The sequence below is a fragment of the Pteropus medius genome, unplaced genomic scaffold (genome assembly GCF_902729225.1).
Source record: "Pteropus medius unplaced genomic scaffold, Ma_sr-lr_union100, whole genome shotgun sequence".
NCBI lineage: Eukaryota > Metazoa > Chordata > Mammalia > Chiroptera > Pteropodidae > Pteropus > Pteropus medius.
The window spans coordinates 4,456,452-4,476,228 of record NW_024349797.1 but is presented as its reverse complement, the minus strand read 5'-3'; the positions used below and the strand labels follow the sequence as shown (position 1 = coordinate 4,476,228).

At 43.6% G+C, this 19,777-nt stretch overlaps 1 protein-coding gene across 5 annotated transcripts; it reads left to right on the top strand.

The window, feature by feature from the left end:
• The first annotated feature begins 261 nt into the window (after positions 1-261).
• Positions 262-19,410, top strand: ANGEL1 (angel homolog 1). 5 transcript variants are annotated; one of them, XM_039883879.1, is made up of 10 exons: positions 262-420; positions 3,125-3,700; positions 4,609-4,835; positions 5,287-5,356; positions 5,952-6,385; positions 8,592-8,718; positions 9,020-9,130; positions 15,779-15,848; positions 16,367-16,530; positions 17,305-19,410. In XM_039883879.1, the coding sequence occupies exons 1-10, from the start codon at positions 357-359 to the stop codon at positions 17,463-17,465; spliced, it is 2,004 nt and encodes a 667-aa protein (XP_039739813.1). In that variant the 5' UTR covers positions 262-356; the 3' UTR covers positions 17,466-19,410. The 5 variants fall into 5 exon arrangements, with proteins under 5 accessions (XP_039739813.1, XP_039739815.1, XP_039739814.1 ...); XM_039883881.1 differs by lacking the exon at positions 17,305-19,410 and adding an exon at positions 9,610-9,713; XM_039883880.1 differs by lacking the exon at positions 17,305-19,410 and adding an exon at positions 9,610-9,757 and having other exon boundaries at positions 16,367-16,504.
• Positions 19,411-19,777: the final 367 nt, after the last annotated feature.

Genomic DNA, 19,777 nt, shown 5'->3' with positions numbered 1-19,777 from the left:
CTTGGTGACGCCTTAGAGAAAGTCCAGCCCTTCATTTTACATATAAGAAAAGTGAGGGGTGAAGAAATTATGCGGTGGAACCCTAATTAGGCGCTTGATTTCAAACCAAGGCATCTGGATGGTCCCTGGGGGCGGGAGGGGGCAGGCCACGGGAACAGAACTCTCCCGCCCGCGCGGGAACTCGTGGAGTCCTTGGCTCCTAATAAAGTTGTTGTTGAAGCTCTGCGGTACCACGTGAGCCAGCCCGGAGGTGGAGCCGGGGGCGGGGCGAGTCCGGGGCGGGGCGGAGCTCCCGGAGAACAGGCGGCCTGCGGCGAGGAGGGGCGGTGGGCGCAGGCGCGGTCGGCAGGCCGGCCATGATCGCGTCTTGCTTGTGTTACCTGCTGCTGCCGGCCGCGCGCCTCTTCCGTGCCCTCTCAGGTACTGGCCCCGCGTCCTGACAGGCGGGAGCCAGGCCCAGGCCGGCCCCGCGGGGCCTGAGGCGGCGTGCGGCGCGTTGGGCCTCAAGACCACCTTCCCCCGGCAGCGCCAAGGTGTGAGGAGGTGGCCCTCGGCCTTGGTACCAGTCCTGGATTCCATGGGGCCCAGGCTTGGCTGACAACCTCGAGGGAGGCGCCTGATCACGCCTGTGGCCTGGTGTCGTTGGGCCACAGTTAACGCGGAGGGGGGCTGGGGAAGAGGCAGAGGCCGCCCCTCCTTGGACCCTGGGGTGCAGAGAGGCTTTTGAGGTCCGCTAAGTCACTGCCCTGGGGATGTCGCAGAGGGTTGGTGACTCGGGGCCAAGGCGAATCCCCGAATTCTCTGGGTAAGGCCTATCGGCCCTGAGGTATGTTGGGGCTGAAGACTGGACGACCCTGTCCTCTACCTGGGTTAACGCCACACTCACCTTTCACAGCTGCCTCTCATTCTCCTCTCTTGGAGAAGTCTGGTTGAAAAACAGATGCTCAGCCTCATTTAAACCTCATCTCTGAAAGCAGTCTCCTGTGCTTTTAGAGATGAGGGGTGGAAGCCCAGTAGATACTTAAGATAAGAGTGGAAAGAGTTCACTTTTTCTGGATCTGCCTGCACTTTTCAGTCCTGGCCTTTAAACACCTGAGGCTCTTCTGAGACCTTCTGTTAGTTCCTCCCAAAGATGCCACAGAACTCCCATACTTTTCTCTGGCAATTTAGGTAGCAAGACAGGCCCAAGAAGTAGTTTCTTAGAAATCAGTGGTGCTGCTATGCATTCTGTGCTTTTTGTTAATGGAATGTTTCACTGTGTGTGTAATTTATATTACATAATATATGTATATTTCATAAAAAATATATATTTCTGTCTGCTACTAGAATGCAAGCTCCAGGAGGGCAGGGTCATGTCTGTTTTGCTCACCGTGTCTCTACTGCTAACTGCTCAGAACATTGTGGGCACTCAATGTAGGAATGGCTCGTGTGTACATACTTCTGAGGAATGAGAAGCTCTACAGAAGTAATTGTTTTCAGAGAACTAAAGCATTTTCCTGCTGTCATTTCTGGAACTTTTCCATTGTCCAGCCTTAGTGACATATACGAGTCCAGAGGTTTCTAGACTATTGTTAGAATTTTAGGGATCTCAGAAGGGGCCACCTCCTCCTATCCTACCCCCTCCCCCACACCCATTAAAGTAGTCCTGCTTGTATTAACTTTATGTATTTGGTTTCTACAGTTTTTCTTTTCTTTCTTTTGTTTAATAAAAGCATTCTGCTGCTGAAAAACAAGCCACCACCACACATGTAAACAAAAGAACCTCTACCATCTGGTGTACATAGAAGATGTTTCAAGGAGCAGGGAATTAGCCAGTCCCTGAGACTAAAGCCAGCACCGAGTCCATGGGTTTAAAGCAAGGTTTCTCAGTCTCAGCACTTTTGACATTTGGGCCTGGATAATTTGTTGTGGGGCTGTCCTTTGCACTGTAGGATGTTCAGCAGTATCCCTATTCTCTAACCACTAGATGCCAGTAGCATCCCTACAGTTGGGACAACCACAGTGTCTCCAGACAATGCCAAATGTCTCCTAAAAGCAAAATCACCCCAGGTTTAGAGAGACATAAATCCATATAGGCTGTAAATAAGATAGCGTCTTTCAACATTTAAGCCATTCTGATGTTTTTCTTGCCTTTAAAAAAAAGTAGAGCTGATAAAATGAATCTCTGGTAATTGGAAGTCAGCATCATGCGCGTCACTTGCCCTGTGCCATAAATCAGTGATTTAGTGTGTAGGGGGTGTTTGCTTGCACCAAAATACTATGCTTGGATTTTGGGGTCTTTAATTTTAGAGTTTTTCTCACCTTTCTTGCCTGTTGGCTGTCATTTGTGGCTGCTGTAGCAGAGATGACAGCTGTCTCTTCCTATCAGTTGTTGGCACCTTTTGATTTACAGACTCTGTTGTGTTATGGAATGGGAAAGCTAATAATGAAGTTTATGACTTACGAGCAGAATAAATCTCTTTGAGAAGAGGATCAAGGTCCTTTGTTAAGTAAATTGTATAGATTTTGAGACACCTTTTGTCTACTTTGGGACTTTTTCTTTTGGAATGCACTCATAGATTAGGGGATTTAAGAACTAGAAAAGCTTTTGGAGATTATCTAATTCAAACTTCCCTTGTCCCCATTTTATAGTCAAGAGTGAGTCCATCTCACTGAGGGCACTGTCCAAGGTCACAGTTTTGTTAATTTCAGTGCTAGGCCATAACCCACAGTTCTGATTCATGGTCAAGTTCTGGTTCCAGTGTAATGTGGTTCTCAGAACAGAGAGTTGATATTTAATAGTAGTTTTAACCTCTAGCTGAAGAGGTGCAGTTATATATGACTATCTCCATCCTAGATTATGTGGGCTAGCCATTCTTTCATTCCTGCACTGAACACATATCAGATTCCTACCGTATAAATTAGTTAATTCTTGTAAAGCACTTAAAACCGTGCCTGGCACAAGGTAAGCACTTTGCTCTGATGATGATGTTCCAGGCACTAAAATGGGCAGTCTCAGTGATGGATCAATGATGAGTAAGATGCATATGATTCTTGCTTATATGGGATTCACATTCTACTTGAGAGAAGAATATGGGGTGGGGTGATGCTGTCTTATAACATGGTATTTTGGCTTTCTTCTTAGATGCTTTCTTCCCATGTCGAAAAAATGCCCTTTTGGCGAAGAGCTCGTCCTCCCAGGTAGAGGGTGACTTTGCCATGGCACCTCGGGGCCCGGACCAGGAAGAGTGTGAGGGCCTGCTGCAGCAGTGGCAAGAAGAAGGGTCGAGCCAGGTGCTCTCAACTGTGAGCGAGGATCCCCTAGTAGATAAGGGACTAGCCCAGAGCAGCCTGGCACTTCTGATGGATAATCCCGGAGAACAGGATGCTACTTCAGAGGACAAGTGGTCAAGCAGGCAGCTGAGTGACCTGCGGGCAGTAGAGAACCTGGAGGAGCCTTGCCCTGAGGTGCTAGGAGACGAGGCACTGCCAGAGGTTGAGGGCCCAATGTGGGCAGCTGTCCCCATGCAGTCCGGCCCCCAGTATGCAGACTGTGCTGTCCTCTCAATGGGTGCCCTGGCTGCAGAGCAGTGGGAAGAAGACCCTGCAGTGGTGGCCTGGAGCATAGCACCTGAGCCTATGCCCCAGGAAGAGGCTCCCATCTGGCCCTTTGAGGGCCTCGGGCAGTTGCAGCCACCCCCAATGGAAATTCCTTATCATGGTGAGTCTGACAACTGAGCTAACCAGGGTAGCAGGTTGTTGTGGGTGTGGGCAGAGCCATCACTAAAGAAGATTTTCGGTGGGGAGCTCTGCCGCTACATTCTGTTTTTTGAGAATCTTGCAGTGTCAGATCTAGAGGGGCCTTAGAGATCATCTCATCCAGCACCATGGTCTTTCAGATGAAATAACCCCAGTGCAGAAAGGTAGTGGGACATGCCTAAAGTCATGTAGCTTGGTAGTGGCAGAGCAGAAAGCAGACCCTAGTTCTGATTCTCCGTTCTATTGTTTCTCTGGAGGTGACCCAAGGGCTTTCTGGAGGGAGGGACGGAGAGCTCTTGGGCCTCCACTCTTTGCCTCAACCAGAATAACTCCAGTTTTATCTGTGGTACATATAGGTACCACAGATAAAATTTGAAGAATGAGTTCTGAGGCTCAAATAGGTTTGAAATTTACTCTGCAGCTCCGTGTCTGGGAGGTGGGGGATACATTGTGGTTTCTACCCAGACTCTTCCAGGTTTAGAGGTTAGAAAACACCCAAGACCGAGATTGCTCTAGAAATGGCTTTAACCTCAGTAGACTATTATGTACATTCATCTGAGTGATTTCCCCAGAGACCGATGGATTTGTCACAAGTGAGAAATTACCAGCCTGTATTTATTGAACATGTACTAGGTGCCAGGTACTGGACATACAGCCCTGAACAGGCCAAGATTATCTCTGGTTTTGTGGAGCTTACTGTCTAGTCTGAGAATGTCCTTAGAATGCTGTTTAAATTGCCACAGAGAGGGATGGGTGACATGGGATATGAAAAATGGAACTTCAGATACTATCACTGAATCATGAGTGGGGATGGCAGGGGCCTGTGGGTTACATGTACTTGTGGACCTTTTCTTCCTGACCCCTTTGCAGAAATCTTGTGGCGAGAATGGGAGGATTTCTCTACTCAGCCAGATGCTCAGGGCCTGGAGGCAGGGGATGGGCCTCAGTTCCAGTTCACGCTGATGTCCTATAACATCCTGGCCCAGGACTTGATGCAGCAGAGCTCCGAGCTCTATCTGCATTGCCACCCAGACATCCTCAATTGGAACTATCGTTTTGCGAATCTCATGCAGGAATTCCAGCACTGGGACCCTGATGTGAGTGAAGAGAGGGAGAAGTGCCATCTTGCATTTGCCCTGCAAGTTGCGCTGTTTCCCAGTGCTCTTAGAAAAGGAATTCATTCCCATTGTTGTTCTGGAGTCTCCATGTGACTGGAGTCTTGCCTAAGGCTGGAGTTTCCTGCCTGGAGTAAATGAGTTTTTGGCAGATGCTGAGAAGACTCTCCCTAGGTGCACTTTCCAGCATCTTTATGCAGAGAAGGAGACTTGAGGGATTTAAGGAGCAGGAAAATCCAGTGCATGTGTCCGGTCTCCTCAGCTTAACTCTGGGCCTATTCTTGCTGGGGGTCGCTGGCTGGGAAGAGTCAACCCTGGCAGGGAAGTTTCAGTGTGACCCTGTCTGAGACCCACAATGCCTGCTCTTGGAGTGGGAGTCACATTCAGCACTCTGGGTATTCTGGAGTGATTGGTTTCCTTGTCCATTTCCCAGATCCTGTGTCTCCAGGAAGTCCAGGAAGATCACTACTGGGAGCAGCTGGAGCCCTCTCTGCGAATGATGGGTAAGGCAGCTCCGTGGCATGTTTGTCAGTCTTTCTTCCTACAGCTCTTTCTGCTCTCTCCTGAAGACACCATCTTTTTTCTTTTGTCGCAGTAAACCCGCAGTCTCACCTGTGAGCGAGCTAGATCCTTTGTGGCTGAGAAAGAAAGTAGAGTTCTGCAGTTTTAAAGCAATTGTGACACATGTTGCTGTTTAGTCATTGAATTAATCAACCCTGTGAGACTGAGTATTATCCCCATTTTGCAGTAAGGAAACAGGTTCTCAAAAGTTTTGTGACTTGCTCAAGGTCACAAAGCTACAAAGCTAGTAAGTTGTGGAGCTAGGATTCCAGCTTGTCTGACTTTAGATTCCATGCTTTTCTTATGAACTTATATAGCTTCATACCCTTCTGTCCTTCCCCTTAGAGCCTCTTAGTCATCTGGTTAGAACTGTAAGGGAACCTCTGCAGAACCAAGGAATTGGCAAAGGCAAGGACTCCCCTTATTGAGCAGCAGAAGCAATGCATTATGCACACACACCTGGGTTACTGCCACTGGTTGGAGGGATTCAGGCTTCCAGGACTCTGATCCATCTCCTTGGCTGGGTGTTCCTTGCAGGCTTTACCTGTTTCTACAAGAGGAGGACCGGGTGTAAGACGGATGGCTGTGCTGTCTGCTACAAGCCCACGAGATTCCGTCTGCTCTGCGCCAGCCCTGTGGAGTACTTCCGACCTGGCTTGGAGCTCCTCAATCGGGATAATGTAGGCTTAGTGTTGCTGCTGCAGCCACTAGTCCCAGAAGGCCTGGGGCAAGTCTCAGTGGCCCCACTATGTGTGGCAAATACTCACGTTCTGTACAACCCACGCCGGGGTGATGTCAAGCTGGCCCAGATGGCCATTCTGTTGGCTGAAGTGGACAAGGTGGCCAGGTTGTCAGATGGCAGCCACTGCCCCATCATCTTGTGTGGGGACCTGAATTCCGTCCCTGATTCACCTCTCTACAACTTCATCAGGGACGGAGAGCTCCAATATCATGGGATGCCAGCCTGGAAGGTGAAATGGGGGAGGCCACTGTGGGGGTGGGAGCGTGGCATAGGGAGAGATTCGGGTGTAGGTGTCCAATGCTGCTTCTGTGGCAGGATCTCCATTATACCTGTTCTGGCTCCTTGCTTTCTTGTGCCCAAAGCCTGGAAGATAGGAACTCTTGAGTGCCTTTGGCATATTGGAATCCTTTTAGTTTTTGTTTATAAGTAATACGTAAGTACATTCTTGCAAGAATTCAAACAAAATAAGGCCAAAGCTCCTTATTACCTACATTCTCTACATCTCCCTTTAGAGTCAAGTAATAATTGAAGTTTGGTGGTGGTCTTCCAGGTCATTTTCTGTGCATTTACAGTGATAATCTGTGGTCCTGTGATAATGTAATCTAATCATAATTTACATTTATTAAGCACTTACTGTGTGCCAGCTGCTATTTTAAGCACTTTACATGTATTAACTCATTAATTTTGACAGTTTCTATTGCTTCCATTCTATAAATGAGGAAACTAAGGCACAGAGAAGTTAGGTAATTTTCTTACTCTAGATTATGCAGGTCGTTAGTGGTGGAGCCAGGATTTGTAACCAGATGGTCTGGCCCCAGAGCTCTTGCCCTCCAATACTATGCTGTGGTTGCTTCTAACAGGTGATATATAATCTTATCGTGTGTGTTTATAAACATATATTACTATTTCATTTTGTAGCTTGGTTTATTTTCACTCAACAATGCATATATGGATCTATCTCATTCCTTTTAACTGCTGAATGTTGATAGCATATATACCTCCTACTTTATCAGTTTATTTAGCTACGCTGATGGGCAGTCAGCCTATGCTAATTTTTTATAAGCTACTTAATATTCCTGTTCCTTTGTTTTGCCCCTCCTGATCCAACTTAATGCTTAACTTTTGGCATAGTGGAGAAAGGACACAGAATGACTGAATTACTGTTGAGCACTTCGGGTTTTTATTTTAATGAGGTTACTCGAGTGCCAGCAATGTCCTGATTGCCACGTGTGCAGAGAAAGGCATTATCCTGCCAGAAAGTTGCTATAATCAAGACGCTCAGGGAATAAGGAAAATAATTTACTAAGTGCCTAACTTGTGACAGGCACAGTTAGGTGTAGTGATTTGGAAGCCAGACCGTCCTGAGTTCAAATCCCTGATCTGCCACCTTAGGCAAGTTGCTTAACTTCCTCAAGCCCCATTTGCCTTATTTATACGCTGGGAATATAATGGGATCTCAGAGGATTTTTTGTTTGTTTGGTAGATTAAATAAAATAATGCACAGAAAGTATTTTCCAGTTTCTGCTTCAAAGGAAGCAGTCGATAATTTGATAGTGGTTATTATTATCAAGATTCTTAATTATATGTGGTATTATTATCCCATTTTGTGGTAGAGGATATTGAACCCAAGAAAGTTAACTAACTTGACCAATGTCACATAGCTAGTAAATGGCCATTAAATTCCAGATCTGTTTTACTTTAGAGGGCATATTGGACATATGTCCTGTAAGGACAGAGATTGTATCTATTAATGCTCTCTCCCCAGCACTTAGCTAGTGTCTTGCACATTCAAATATTTGTTGTTGTTAAATGAAATGAAGGGAATTTTGCTACACATGTTGGAGATATACAGATGACTGATATTGCCGAATGTTTCCCCTACTACGTTCTGTCCATTCCCAGGCTGCTCATTGGCTTTGACCGAGGATGGTGACATAGATACGGTAAAGTGCTTTGGTGCATTTCCCATTTGGTTTGACCCTGTGGTTTCCCAATAATAGGCTTGAGATGCTAGACCTTGATTCAGAAGATCCAAAGATCAGGATAAACCTTTTCCCATTGCACCTTAAAGCCCCTGAAAGTTGATATTCCCTGTGGAGAGTCATGAAGAGTTTTTCTGAGGTGAAACTCAGAGGGCCACATGCTCATATTGTTCTATCCTCTTTGATTCACATACCTCACTCTCTTATCCCTCATTCCTGTCTCATGGACATTTCAGTGTTTCTAGTAAAAAAAATAATGGTTTTAATTAGCTCCTCATTTTTAACCTTCCCCTAAGACTTACATATTTTGCTTAAATTATGTATGTATGTATTGCTTATATTATGTATGTAGTGTGTGATTTGTATCTGTGTTTATGTCCACGTGTCTCAAAACATGGGCTATTTCTCTTTTCCATCTCAGTTTCCTCATTCCCACCTGTTCTTTCCTTGTAGGTGTCTGGACAGGAAGACTTCTCCCATCAACTTTACCAGAGGAAGCTACAGGCCCCACTATGGCCCAGCTCCCTAGGCATCACAGATTGCTGTCAGTATGTCACCTCCTGTCACCCTAAGAGATTAGGTGAGCATGTGTCACATTGTGGTTGGCTGTGCCTCCTTGCCCATTTTGGGAGAAAGCTGGCACTTCAATGAAGAAAAAGTATAATCCCCTCAATTCTCTTAGCAAGTTCCTTTGTTTTCCTCACTATCCTCCTCATGGTCACCCAGTGAAATGGACAACTTTAAATCATAGCTGTCGGAAAATCTCGTCTTTAGAGCCAGACTTCTCGCGTCCCTATGCTGGAAGCGTCTTGATATTAAGGCGGTCTCAGCATGTGACTCTTCTTCCTTTCTTTCACTGTGTGTCTTTTCCTGGTTTACAGAGAGACGAAAGTATAGCCGAGACTTCCTGCTACGTTTCCACTTCTGCAACATCGCCTGTCAGCGACCAGTAGGGCTGGTTCTTATGGAAGGAGTGACAGATGCTAAGCCAGGTAATGGGAACTAAGCTTGTTTTCTTGGCCTTTCCTCTACACTCCTGATATTTATGTAGTTTCTTAGTCTTTCCTGGGTATAATTATGAGAGATCAGCTTCTGGTGATAAGTATGCTTAAAAGGAAGGTCAGTGGAGTTCTGTGGCCATATTCATGCATGAATGTGCAGTATAGTGAGAACACGAACCAGGAATCAAGACTTGGGTTCTAACCAGCTCTGAGACCTTGAGTAAGCCACTTAACTTTTTTAGGCTTAAGCTGCTAATTACTAGCATGTGTACAGCATGTGGGAGACAAGATACAACTTTGAAAATCATAAGGTGACAGTGGTCCTGGTTGTACTAAAAAGTTACTCCTGCTGAGAAGTTCTGGGTTAAACGCAGCAGAGTTTACTTGACATTCTACCCTTCTTATCTCTGAAACTCCGAAGCAACAAGGAGAATTTTAAAAAATGTAAATTCCATCTTTGAGAAAACTAGGAGATCTGAGGATATCTGAAACCATGAACCACAACACAAGTGGAATGGCTGCAGGAAGCACTGGAGATCACGCTGGACGAAGTATGGAGAGAGTTGTATGTGGGGTATATGGATCTCAAAAAGAACCAGCAGAGTATGTTTCTCTAAGGTGAGGAGTGTACCTTGAGAAACAAAACCAAAATCCTTATTTTGTCAACAAGAGAAAGATGCACAGGTTGTGATAGTAGATTGTCTGAATCTGTTTTAGGCCTAAGAGGAAGTGGAGGAAAGACTGATCAAGGAATCAAGCCATATTTACATTAAGCAGTCTGTTTCAGTTATGGGGGTGGGGAGTTGGGGGTGGGTAGATAGGATACTTACAGAGCTGTATATCTCTTTTGGCTGAGGAGAAGTAAAGATTAAAAGGACTCAGACAAAACCCTGTGTCATAAGGAAAATTCCTGTTACTTGGAATGCATACTCAGTTCTTCTTTATGTAAACTTTATACAAATAGCTCTGGTTGAGAAACCTCAACTAATTCAAAGCTGGGCTACCCAATAGGAACCAGCATAAAATACTACAAGAACCATACTAAAATACTACAAGAAAAAAAGGTGAAAGAAACAAGAAAATTAAAAGGCAGATAAAGAATGCTTATTTCAAAGATAAAAATTCTTGCCACGCATGTGAAAATTATGATTATTTTCCTATGAATTAAAAAAATGAAGCAATTGCCTTTATAAAATGAGCACAAAAATAAAATAATTGCCTTTTTGAAATAAGTTCAGGCACATGGCAAGACATTAGAAGATGAAATGTAAGCTACAGAGGAAAGAAGTGAAATAAACAATTTAAAAATCACATAAAATGAAGACAAAATTGGATGCAGCACAAGAGACAGTAGATATTGCTGAAAACGAGAGATGGGGGTGGGGGAAGCAAAATAAAAAGGAAGTAAAAGGACAGGACTAGAGAGAAAATGACTAGTGGAAGATAAGGCGATTCAGCATACACATAATTGGAGATGATGAAGAAGAAAACCAGTATAATGGCACAAAAAGAAGATTTAAAGGTATGATTCAAGGAAGATTTTCCAAAGATGAAAAGATCCGACTCTTCAGATTGAGAGGATATACCATGTCTCAGTAAAAAATTGACATAGGAGAATCATCAACACTCAGCTATCCTAGTAAAGTTACTAGAAGTCAAAGATAAAAGAATCATTTGGTAAAAATTATCAGGTTGACATCAGACTTCTTAACATTAACATTCAACAGAAGACAGATGAGCAAGGCTTTGAGGAAGGAAGGTATGGCTCAAGAATTTTATAGTCAATCAAAAACCTTTCTTGAAGAGATGCTAGAAGACCGACTGACTAAAGACAAGCAATGACTAGAAAAAACTATAGTAAAAGGACTAAGGGTAAGCAATGAGTTTATTTTTTTCTTATAGGAATTTAATTTGAATTGGCATTTTGCGCAGAGTAGCAAACATTTCAATGGCTCAATTTTTTTTTTATTGCAAAGGTAAAATATTATTATAACTGTGGCAATAGCAGTAATAATGATGATGGCTACCGTGCATTGAGTGACTGGCATGTGACCGGAAACTGGGATAAGTGCTTGTGTCAGTTGGGGTCAGATAGGGAACCAGTGGCTCAGTGTTTAAAGACTATAAAATCCTAAAGTTAAACAGTAGTAGGATCCTACATTGGTAATTTCTTGTTAAGAATAGGTTATTTTTTTTAAAAGTGCTGTACTTGAGACGTAAAATAAACATTTCAATTTAATAACAAAATTAAACCAAGAACTTTTAAAATATGTACTGACGGTCACTTTGTAAGTAGAATCATTATGTAGGGGATAAATACCCAGTTCACTAACAATGCAAAATAATAGCAGTAGTTTCAAAATTGAGATTAAATTTGGGTAATAACACCCTTTCACCACATATTGTGATCATGCCGTTCCATTTGTTCAGTACCCCCACCCAGGGCTGAGCAGGCTCCTGATGAATCTCTTTTAAAGATTCCAAATCTAAAAAGCTACCACCATTTTTAGACAATGAATAGAAAGTCTTAAGTGCACAAGGAGTGTGATCTTTTTTCTAGAGGGCGTGTTTAGATGTCCTAACAAGTATTTCTAGTCACATACCAGATTCATCTAACCCAACTGTGTACATCAAAACTTGCTAACTTGACTTTGACACGACTTTAATGGGAAGCATCTGAGTTGCAAAACGGAGCTGCAGTGCTAGGTAGTGATGGTCTAACTTTCCTGCAAGCTGCCATAGCATTGCACTGGAACGTTCTTTATCACCCAAGTTGTATAATAAAAAACATTGTAATTCACACTCTCCCCAACTCCCTTTGTGAGAGTGTAAGTCATAGGAAAGAATCTAAATTTTAAGCACCTCTCTTATAAATTTTTTCAATTATTAGTGATTTCTTTCCAATATCATTCATAAACACACTGAAATGGGTTATGTTTTCTTTCTCATGAGCCTTGCATGTTCACATTGTACTTTGGAGTTTCAGGTCTTTTAACACTTAACAAGAAACCATGTGCCCAATTAAGTTCATTATAGAAAAAAACAATTGCTAATAGAAGGTTTTTGTAAACCACTCTTTACAAACTGACCAGACAGCCATAGAGCAAAGGCTGTCTGATCAGTTTTCTAACCAGGAAAGTTTGAATCCAGCTTCTCCTCTGGCCAATGTATGCCACAACTCATTATTCCCTTTCCTAATACCTGCAGAAGAACTTGCTTGGCTACTACTTGCTTGCTTGGGTGCTGAATGGGCCAGGAAGATGTTGCAGCTCAAGTAGAGGCAGCTGTGGCTCCTGTGCTCATGTGGTCTCATGGGGCACATGGAGACCTCGAGTCCTGTGTAACTGCCAGAGCAGTGCTGTCTATACACAGTGCTGCGTGGGCAAAACCTGGAGTTGAGGGAAACCATTTTCAATATCCTGTTGGTCACTGTTATCTTTCTGGCATATCATAATGGTAAAAGATGTGACTCAAAATAAAGATATTAGTGTTATAACTATGCTCCAAAGAACGTCACATCAACAATCACAAAGTGAAACCACAGGATTTAAAAAGAAATAATAGCCAGATAATAGTTAATGGTAAAAGATTTTAATTCCTATTTTTCACTCTATAACAGATAACTAAGAGTGTAGAAGATTTAAGTAATATGTTGTATGGTAAATCTAATTGATACGTATCAAACTCTGAATACCGAAAACAGAGCAATGACATCTTTTTAAGTAGCCACAGGAAATTCTTAAGACTTGACCATATATTAGACCATCTAAAAACCTCAATACAATTCAAACAGTGGAATAGTATTGTCAACTTTCTCTGACCTTACATGCAGTAAAACTAGAAGTTAAAAACAAAAAGAAAATACCATCATCTGGACATTTAAAGAATTTCAAAAAACTTTTGAGCCAACGGTGAAATTTAAACGGAAACTGTAGGATATCTAGAAAATAACAATAATGAAAATACCATATATTTGTGAGATTATAGCTAAAACAGTGTTCAGTGAAAAAAATCATAGAATTATATAGGATATTTAGAATCATAGAATTACATTAATAAGAAAAGATGAAAGTTAGTAAATAAGGCATCCAACTCAAGAAGTTAGACAAAAATGAACTGAAAGCAGAAGGAAAAATAAAAATGAAAATAATTTATAAAACAGAAAAGTGGTAGAACTAATAAACTCGAAGATTTGGTGGTTTGGGTGAAAAACAGCTGTCAATTAGACATAAGCCCACTAGCTACCTATTTTATTAGGTGGAGAGGAGCAAGTAGAAGTATCCAGATACAGGAGAATGAATAGGATTATAAGAGGGTTCTTTGCTCAACTAAGTGCAAAAGAAATTGAAACTTAATTGTATATGTTAATTTTAGAAAATCTAATTTACTAAAAATGATTGCAGGAGAGATAATCTAAATAGACTACCATAGTGGGAAAAAAAACAGTTTGCAGAGATGCAGTCCTACACAAACACCAGGCTCTGACTGATAGGAGAATGTCATCAAACCTTTTAAAGAACCTGTAATTCCACTATTTAAATTGTTACAGAACACAGAAGAAGAAAGGTGCCAAGTTATTTTTATAAAGCAAGTATTTTGACACCAACACCTGACAACAATTACACAGAAAAAACTACAGACTAATATTCTCCCCTATGAATATTGATGCAAAAAAATTTAAATAGAAGATCAAGAAACAATCTAGCAGCACATTGAAAGAGCAATATAACATGACCAAATGGAGTTGATCAGAACTATACATAGTTCTCTATTGCAAAATCTATTCATATAATTTATCATGCTAATATATGTATGAAATCTAGTTCAATATATTAAAAGCATCCTAGATGTCAAAGAGACATTTTTAAAATTCAATATCTTTTTATTCTAGATTCTTTTAAAAAGAGCCCTCTTAAATTAAGGGTAAAATAGATGATCCCTTACATCGTTCAAATGCATTTATCTTAGTCGGAGCACATGGTGGTGGCAGTGCACCCTGGAGCTAGGCACTGAGGCTGCTAGGAGTAGGAGAAGGGCATAGATCTGCCTTGGGCTGGGAAAAAAAAGTTTATCTCAGCTCCAAAAATGAGCATCTTGCTTAAAGGTACAAGGCAAAGATAACCTGACCATTATCATTATTCTTCTGAGTTTAGAGGTAGCAGCCAACATATTTAGAAAATAGAAACATAGGTAAGAAAATAGAAGTGAAAAATGGAAAGGAGGAGATAAATTATTACTTGCTACTGATATCATTATACAACTGGTGATCCAAGAGAATCAACTAACAACTATCATAAGCATTAAGATAATTCGGGAAAGTAACTGGGTACAGTATTAATATATAGAAATGCTTAGCATTCATATATAAAAATAATGACATTTGTTAAAAGATAAAAAAACTATAATAGCAACAAAACAGAAACAAGTTAACAGAGAAAATGTAAGGTATATAAAGGAATATTTCATTTCATTTAAATTATAAAATTTATTGGCATGAAGTGGTCTATAACATTCCCTTATCTTTTTTTAAAAAAAGAACTTTATTGAGATTAAATTCACATACCATAAAATTCACCCGTTTATAGTGTACAAGTCAGTGGCTTCTAGTATATTCAGAGTTGTGCAACTACCACCAGGATCATCACCCCTAAAAGGAAACCCATATCTGTTAGCAGTCATTTTCCATTCATCTTTCCCCTGATGAAAAATCACTTGACCATAGATGTATGGTTTCTGGACTCTCAATTATACTCCATTCATCTACATGTCTATCCTTATACCAGTATCACACTGTCTTGATTATTTTAGCTTTGTATAAGTTGGAGATAGAGAAGTGTAAGACCTGTAACTTTGTTGTTGTTTTCACTGTTAAGTATGATGTTAGCTCTCTGGGACTCCTTTTATAGTGCACTAATCCCATTCATGAAGACTCCACCCTCATGACCTAATCATCCCACAAAGGCCCCACCTCCTAATACCCTCACATTTGGGGTTAGGATTTCAGCATAATTTGGAGAGAGACAAACATTCAGTTCATAACACCCATTAATGTCAGTAGCATCTGCAATATCCCCTCCTACTTTCCTGATATTGGTAATGTGTGTCTTTTTTCTTTGTGTGTGTATATACATGTGTGTGTAAGTATGTATGCATATAGTGTATACATACATGTGTGAATGCACACATGCATGCACACACACACACTCACACACACAATGGATGGTGTGTGATAGAAAATCTCTAGAGAAATACACCAGAAATTAGGTAATACCGGTCGCCTCCAGGGAGAGAATTCTGTGGCAAGGGTCCTGGAGTGGGAGACTTTTCACTGGTATTTTTCTTTACATTTTGATGTTTGTACCATGTGACTGTATTACCTATTAAAAATAAATTTCAATTTTAAAAAAAAGGTGTTGAGCCAAGGAAGATAATGTCTATGTTAGAGGCCTCTGTCTGTCTGCTTTCCTGAGGTTCTTGACTTTGGTCCATTGTTTTCTTCCTCTCCTCACCTTGTCTCTTTCCCTTTTCCCTTCTGGGGCAATCTAGTTAAAGAACTCAGAGGGATTTCAGGGCGCAAGGTTCCGACCCTGCTTCGCTGTCTGCCAGTGATAAAACCTCTTTCTCTCTGGTCTTCTACAGAGCGACCTGCTGGCTGGGCCGAGTCTGTCCTTGAGGAAGACACATCTGAGCCTGAGCCTGTCTTCCCCAGGTAGTCTTCCTTCCTTTAGCTTGCATTCCAGCCCTTCTAGGTATATGAGAGAGATTCCCACTGGCTTTCCTGAGGCTAATTTGGGGGAGCACTTTTTGCTGAGCTCTCTCCTTTCCCCTAATACTTGCTACCTTTATGGAGGGACATAGAGGTGTGTAGAGTCCAGAGCTGACCCACCCAGGTTCTTGCAGATGAAGAACTGACTTTTCACTGTGTAGGGAGGAATGCCTCACAGCGTTTGCTGACCCATGGACAGGGGTATATTATGAATACTTCACCAGGTAGCAAGAAGAGTGGAGGTCGAAGAACGTCAGGGGGTCTGAGTATAAATGTGTCTGTTTCTAGGCTAATTATAGCTAGGACTATCAGCCTCTTATTAGCATGAGAAAGAATTTTTGCTGAGACTAAGTTATTTGAGATCATTCATTTAAAAAAACTTCAAAAAACCCACGAGAAAGTAAGCTTGAGAAAAAGTTCAGTAATGTATTTTGACTGACACCTCCCCTTCCACCCTGTAGGACTGTAGGCACCATCCAGCACTGCCTCCACCTGACCTCGGCCTATACGCATTTCCTGCCCCAGCATGGCCTCCCAGAGGTCACCACAATGCCCTTGGGTCTTGGAACGACAGTGGATTACATCTTCTTCTCAGCTGATTCCTGTGAGAATGGGAACGGAACTGGTAAGCCTAGTGGATCCTGGGTTCCTAGAATCCTTCCCCAAGGGTCCCTAGAATCCTTCCCCAAGGGTCCCTGGAACGGCTGATGATAGGTCAGGCATTTGGTGGCATGGCATGGGCTGCTAGGACTTGACCAGCTGAGGAGCAGATTTCATTCCTACCTGGCACTGGTCATCTTCATCAGACTTTCCTTAGACTAGTTGTCCGCCTTCTCTTTTTATCCTTGTAGCATAAGAGAGAGGTGGGCAGAACAATCATTCTCCATCCCTATTTTAGAGGTAAAAATAGAGCACTAAGAGGTTACTGGATTTATTCAGTGGCAGCTGGTTAGCGAAGAACTTAGAGACTCTATTTCCTATCTCCTTACCTTACACCAATAGTCACAGTGTAGCAGTCAACCAGTCTCATGTCTACTTTGTTAAAAGCATGTCTTTTAAAATGTTTAAATTGATCACCTGTGTTTATAAATCAGATTTTATATAAAAAAATCTGGATTTCCAGTTTTTCTTGGAAAATCAGATCTGTATGTAGTGCTAGGCCAGGGCATACACTCTCCATGTTGCCACAGTCCCTTAAAACCCACTCTGCTTCATTCATTGATATATCACAGAGTATCTGAGAAAATGATGCCTCAGCCAGAGGCAGCAGGAGGCGGTGAGGGAGGGTAGACAGCCAGGGGGATGCAGCCTTCATAAGGCTTACCTTCCACAAGCCCTGCCTGCCACATGCACTGTGGCTGTGGCTGCTTTACCCACTGGCTTCCACTTTGTGCTCCAGATCACAGGCTGTATCAGGACGGAACTCTCAAGCTCCTGGGCCGACTCTCCCTCCTCTCTGAAGAGATTCTCTGGGCTGCCAACGGCTTACCCAACCCCTTCTGCTCTTCAGACCACCTCTGCCTGCTGGCCAGCTTCGGGATGGAAGTCACCGCCCCATGATGGGGCTCCCAGGGGAAGAGAGCTTCTCTTCCAGAAGAGCTCACTGGATCAGAGACTGTGGAAATATCCCATGCTTCTGGAAACTTAGATCCAAGAAACTTACGTTCCCTCCCCTCCCTTCCCCTTCCCCTCCTTGTTCCCTTTTTCCCATGGTTAGATTTTCTCCAGGCCTGTCCACGGTCTCTGCCTGTGGTCCCTGCCCCGCCCCAACTTCTTGCTGATCCTATGCCACATACTTGGTGGCTCTGAGAGAGGCAGAAGGGGGTTCCCCCTTTCTTCCATGTATCCAGTGCTCCCCTTTGATTTTTAATTACCAGGGTTGCGGGAGCTATTGATCTCCTTGGTTATTTGCTTTTAGGCTGTTTCTTGGTGGTACCATCTGAGCTGACCTCCTCCCTCCTTTCACCACCTCTGGGCCCAGCCCTCTTGCCAGATGCACATGTGAGACGTGTGCAGTGTGTGCCCTCTCAAGGTGGGACAGCTCTGTGTGGCCATGCCTGCCTCTAACTCTCCACACGGGGGCCGTAGAACAAGGGGCAGGTCGAGAGCATGACCTGGTGGTTGTGTGCTGCCAGGCAGGAGCAGGGCATGGGCCCTTCTTTTCTTATCTTCTGAGGTTCATCAGGGGTCCATCATGCCAGCCAGGGCATACTCATTATCTGGGCTCTGGAAATGAAAGGGGCCCCCAGCCTGGAGGAGCAGATTCCGGAATGCACTCCCTGCCCGAGAGGCCTCTGAGCCTCTAACCCAGATCTCCCCACAGGCCTGGGATGCTCTCTCTAGGGTTAGCCCCTGTCCCCAGGCTGCCCTGAGAGGGGCAAGAGTTTAGACTCCTGTGTGTGGTTCAGTGGTTTGAGGTTTAAAACTCTTTAAGGATGAGGAGAAAGAACCTTTAGGAAATTCTTTTCTCACTGGACTCTGCAGCCCACAGAACTGGGGTGAGGGTGGGAGTCCCATAGGTGGAAGGAGCAGGCAGGCTCTGCAGCTGCTTCACCCGGGGCTCAGGACCTCAGGAACTTGTTCCCTTTCCTCTGCACACCTAACAAGCAGGTTTCTGTTCCTCTCTTTCCACTACTTTTCACTTTTTGCTGCCTCCCCGGTGACATCCCATTTTCTCCCTAGAAAAAACCCTGCTATTTAGCTCAGGCCAAACCTCAGCAGGAAGGTCGCCTTGGGCAAAACTGATTCAAGAACTCGAGGTCACAGTGCTTGAGGATTTGCTTGGATCAGCAAGGCCTCGGCTGCTCATTGCCTCTGCTTTCCCTCTCAGCACGGGGGTACTGTGGCCCATTCAGGGGGCTCCCGTGCCCACTCGTTACCTGCATGCCTTAACCTTTTGATGCTGCAGTGTGGCCTGGGATGTTCCTGGGCAAGGTCCTCCACATATCTCCCTTCATTCAGAGTAGCTGCTGGCCCAAGCAGCTTTGATGTGCTGTTGCCCCACTCAGCCTCCAGAAAGAGACAGAAGGAATAGCTAACAGGCTAGAGTTAGGGACATTTAGCCAGAGGCTAATTTCTCTCTCTTTTTTTTTTTAAAGCCAAAGACCTAGCTTCAATTCTGCTGCTGCATTTGTGGTTATAAGCTGTCCACACCTAGGTTCTAGGAAATTTATCTATGCTTGTATATTTTTAAACATTTGTTTCCTGGGTACCGGGCATGTGCCTGTCTGAGCCCCAGGCCTGTCTGTCCATACCCCACGGTTCACTCTGTTTGTCTCTCCCTGGGCATTTCCTGAGATGAGACAGTGCCCTATTGGATTCTAGGACTGTGGCCCATCACTGTTCCCCTCTGCCAGGAAATGCAGTTTAAAAATGGCTGTAGATGGCGGGGCAGGTAGCTTGATAGATGACCTTGTGTTTTTGTTTTTGTTTTCTTACTTGTTTATGTTTTGGAAATGATCATTTAAACTCTCTTTTCCAAATAAAGGTTTACCTTTTCCCCCTACTGTTGGTCATTCTGTTAGGATCCTGAAGGGCATAGGGGAGAGAAGGCCTGGAGAACGAGGTGGGCAGAGAGGAAGACACCAATCCTGGGATGGGATTTTAAGTCCTAAAACTAGACCAGAAAACGGTGTTGGAATCTCCCTGTGATCACTGAGACAAGTTCCCACTGCTCTGAGGCCTGTGGGAAATAGGGCTTGAGCGAAGCCGCCTGCCCTGACTTTTGTTGGGGCTGTAGCCCTCTATCCATGCCAAGCTGGAGAACAGCTTTCTGCTGTTTTCATTCTTGTTCTAGCTGCTGCTCCCGTCCCTCTCCAGCCTCTGACCTGCCACGCCCCCTCCCAAGTCCACACTGCATTTCAGGAGGGTCT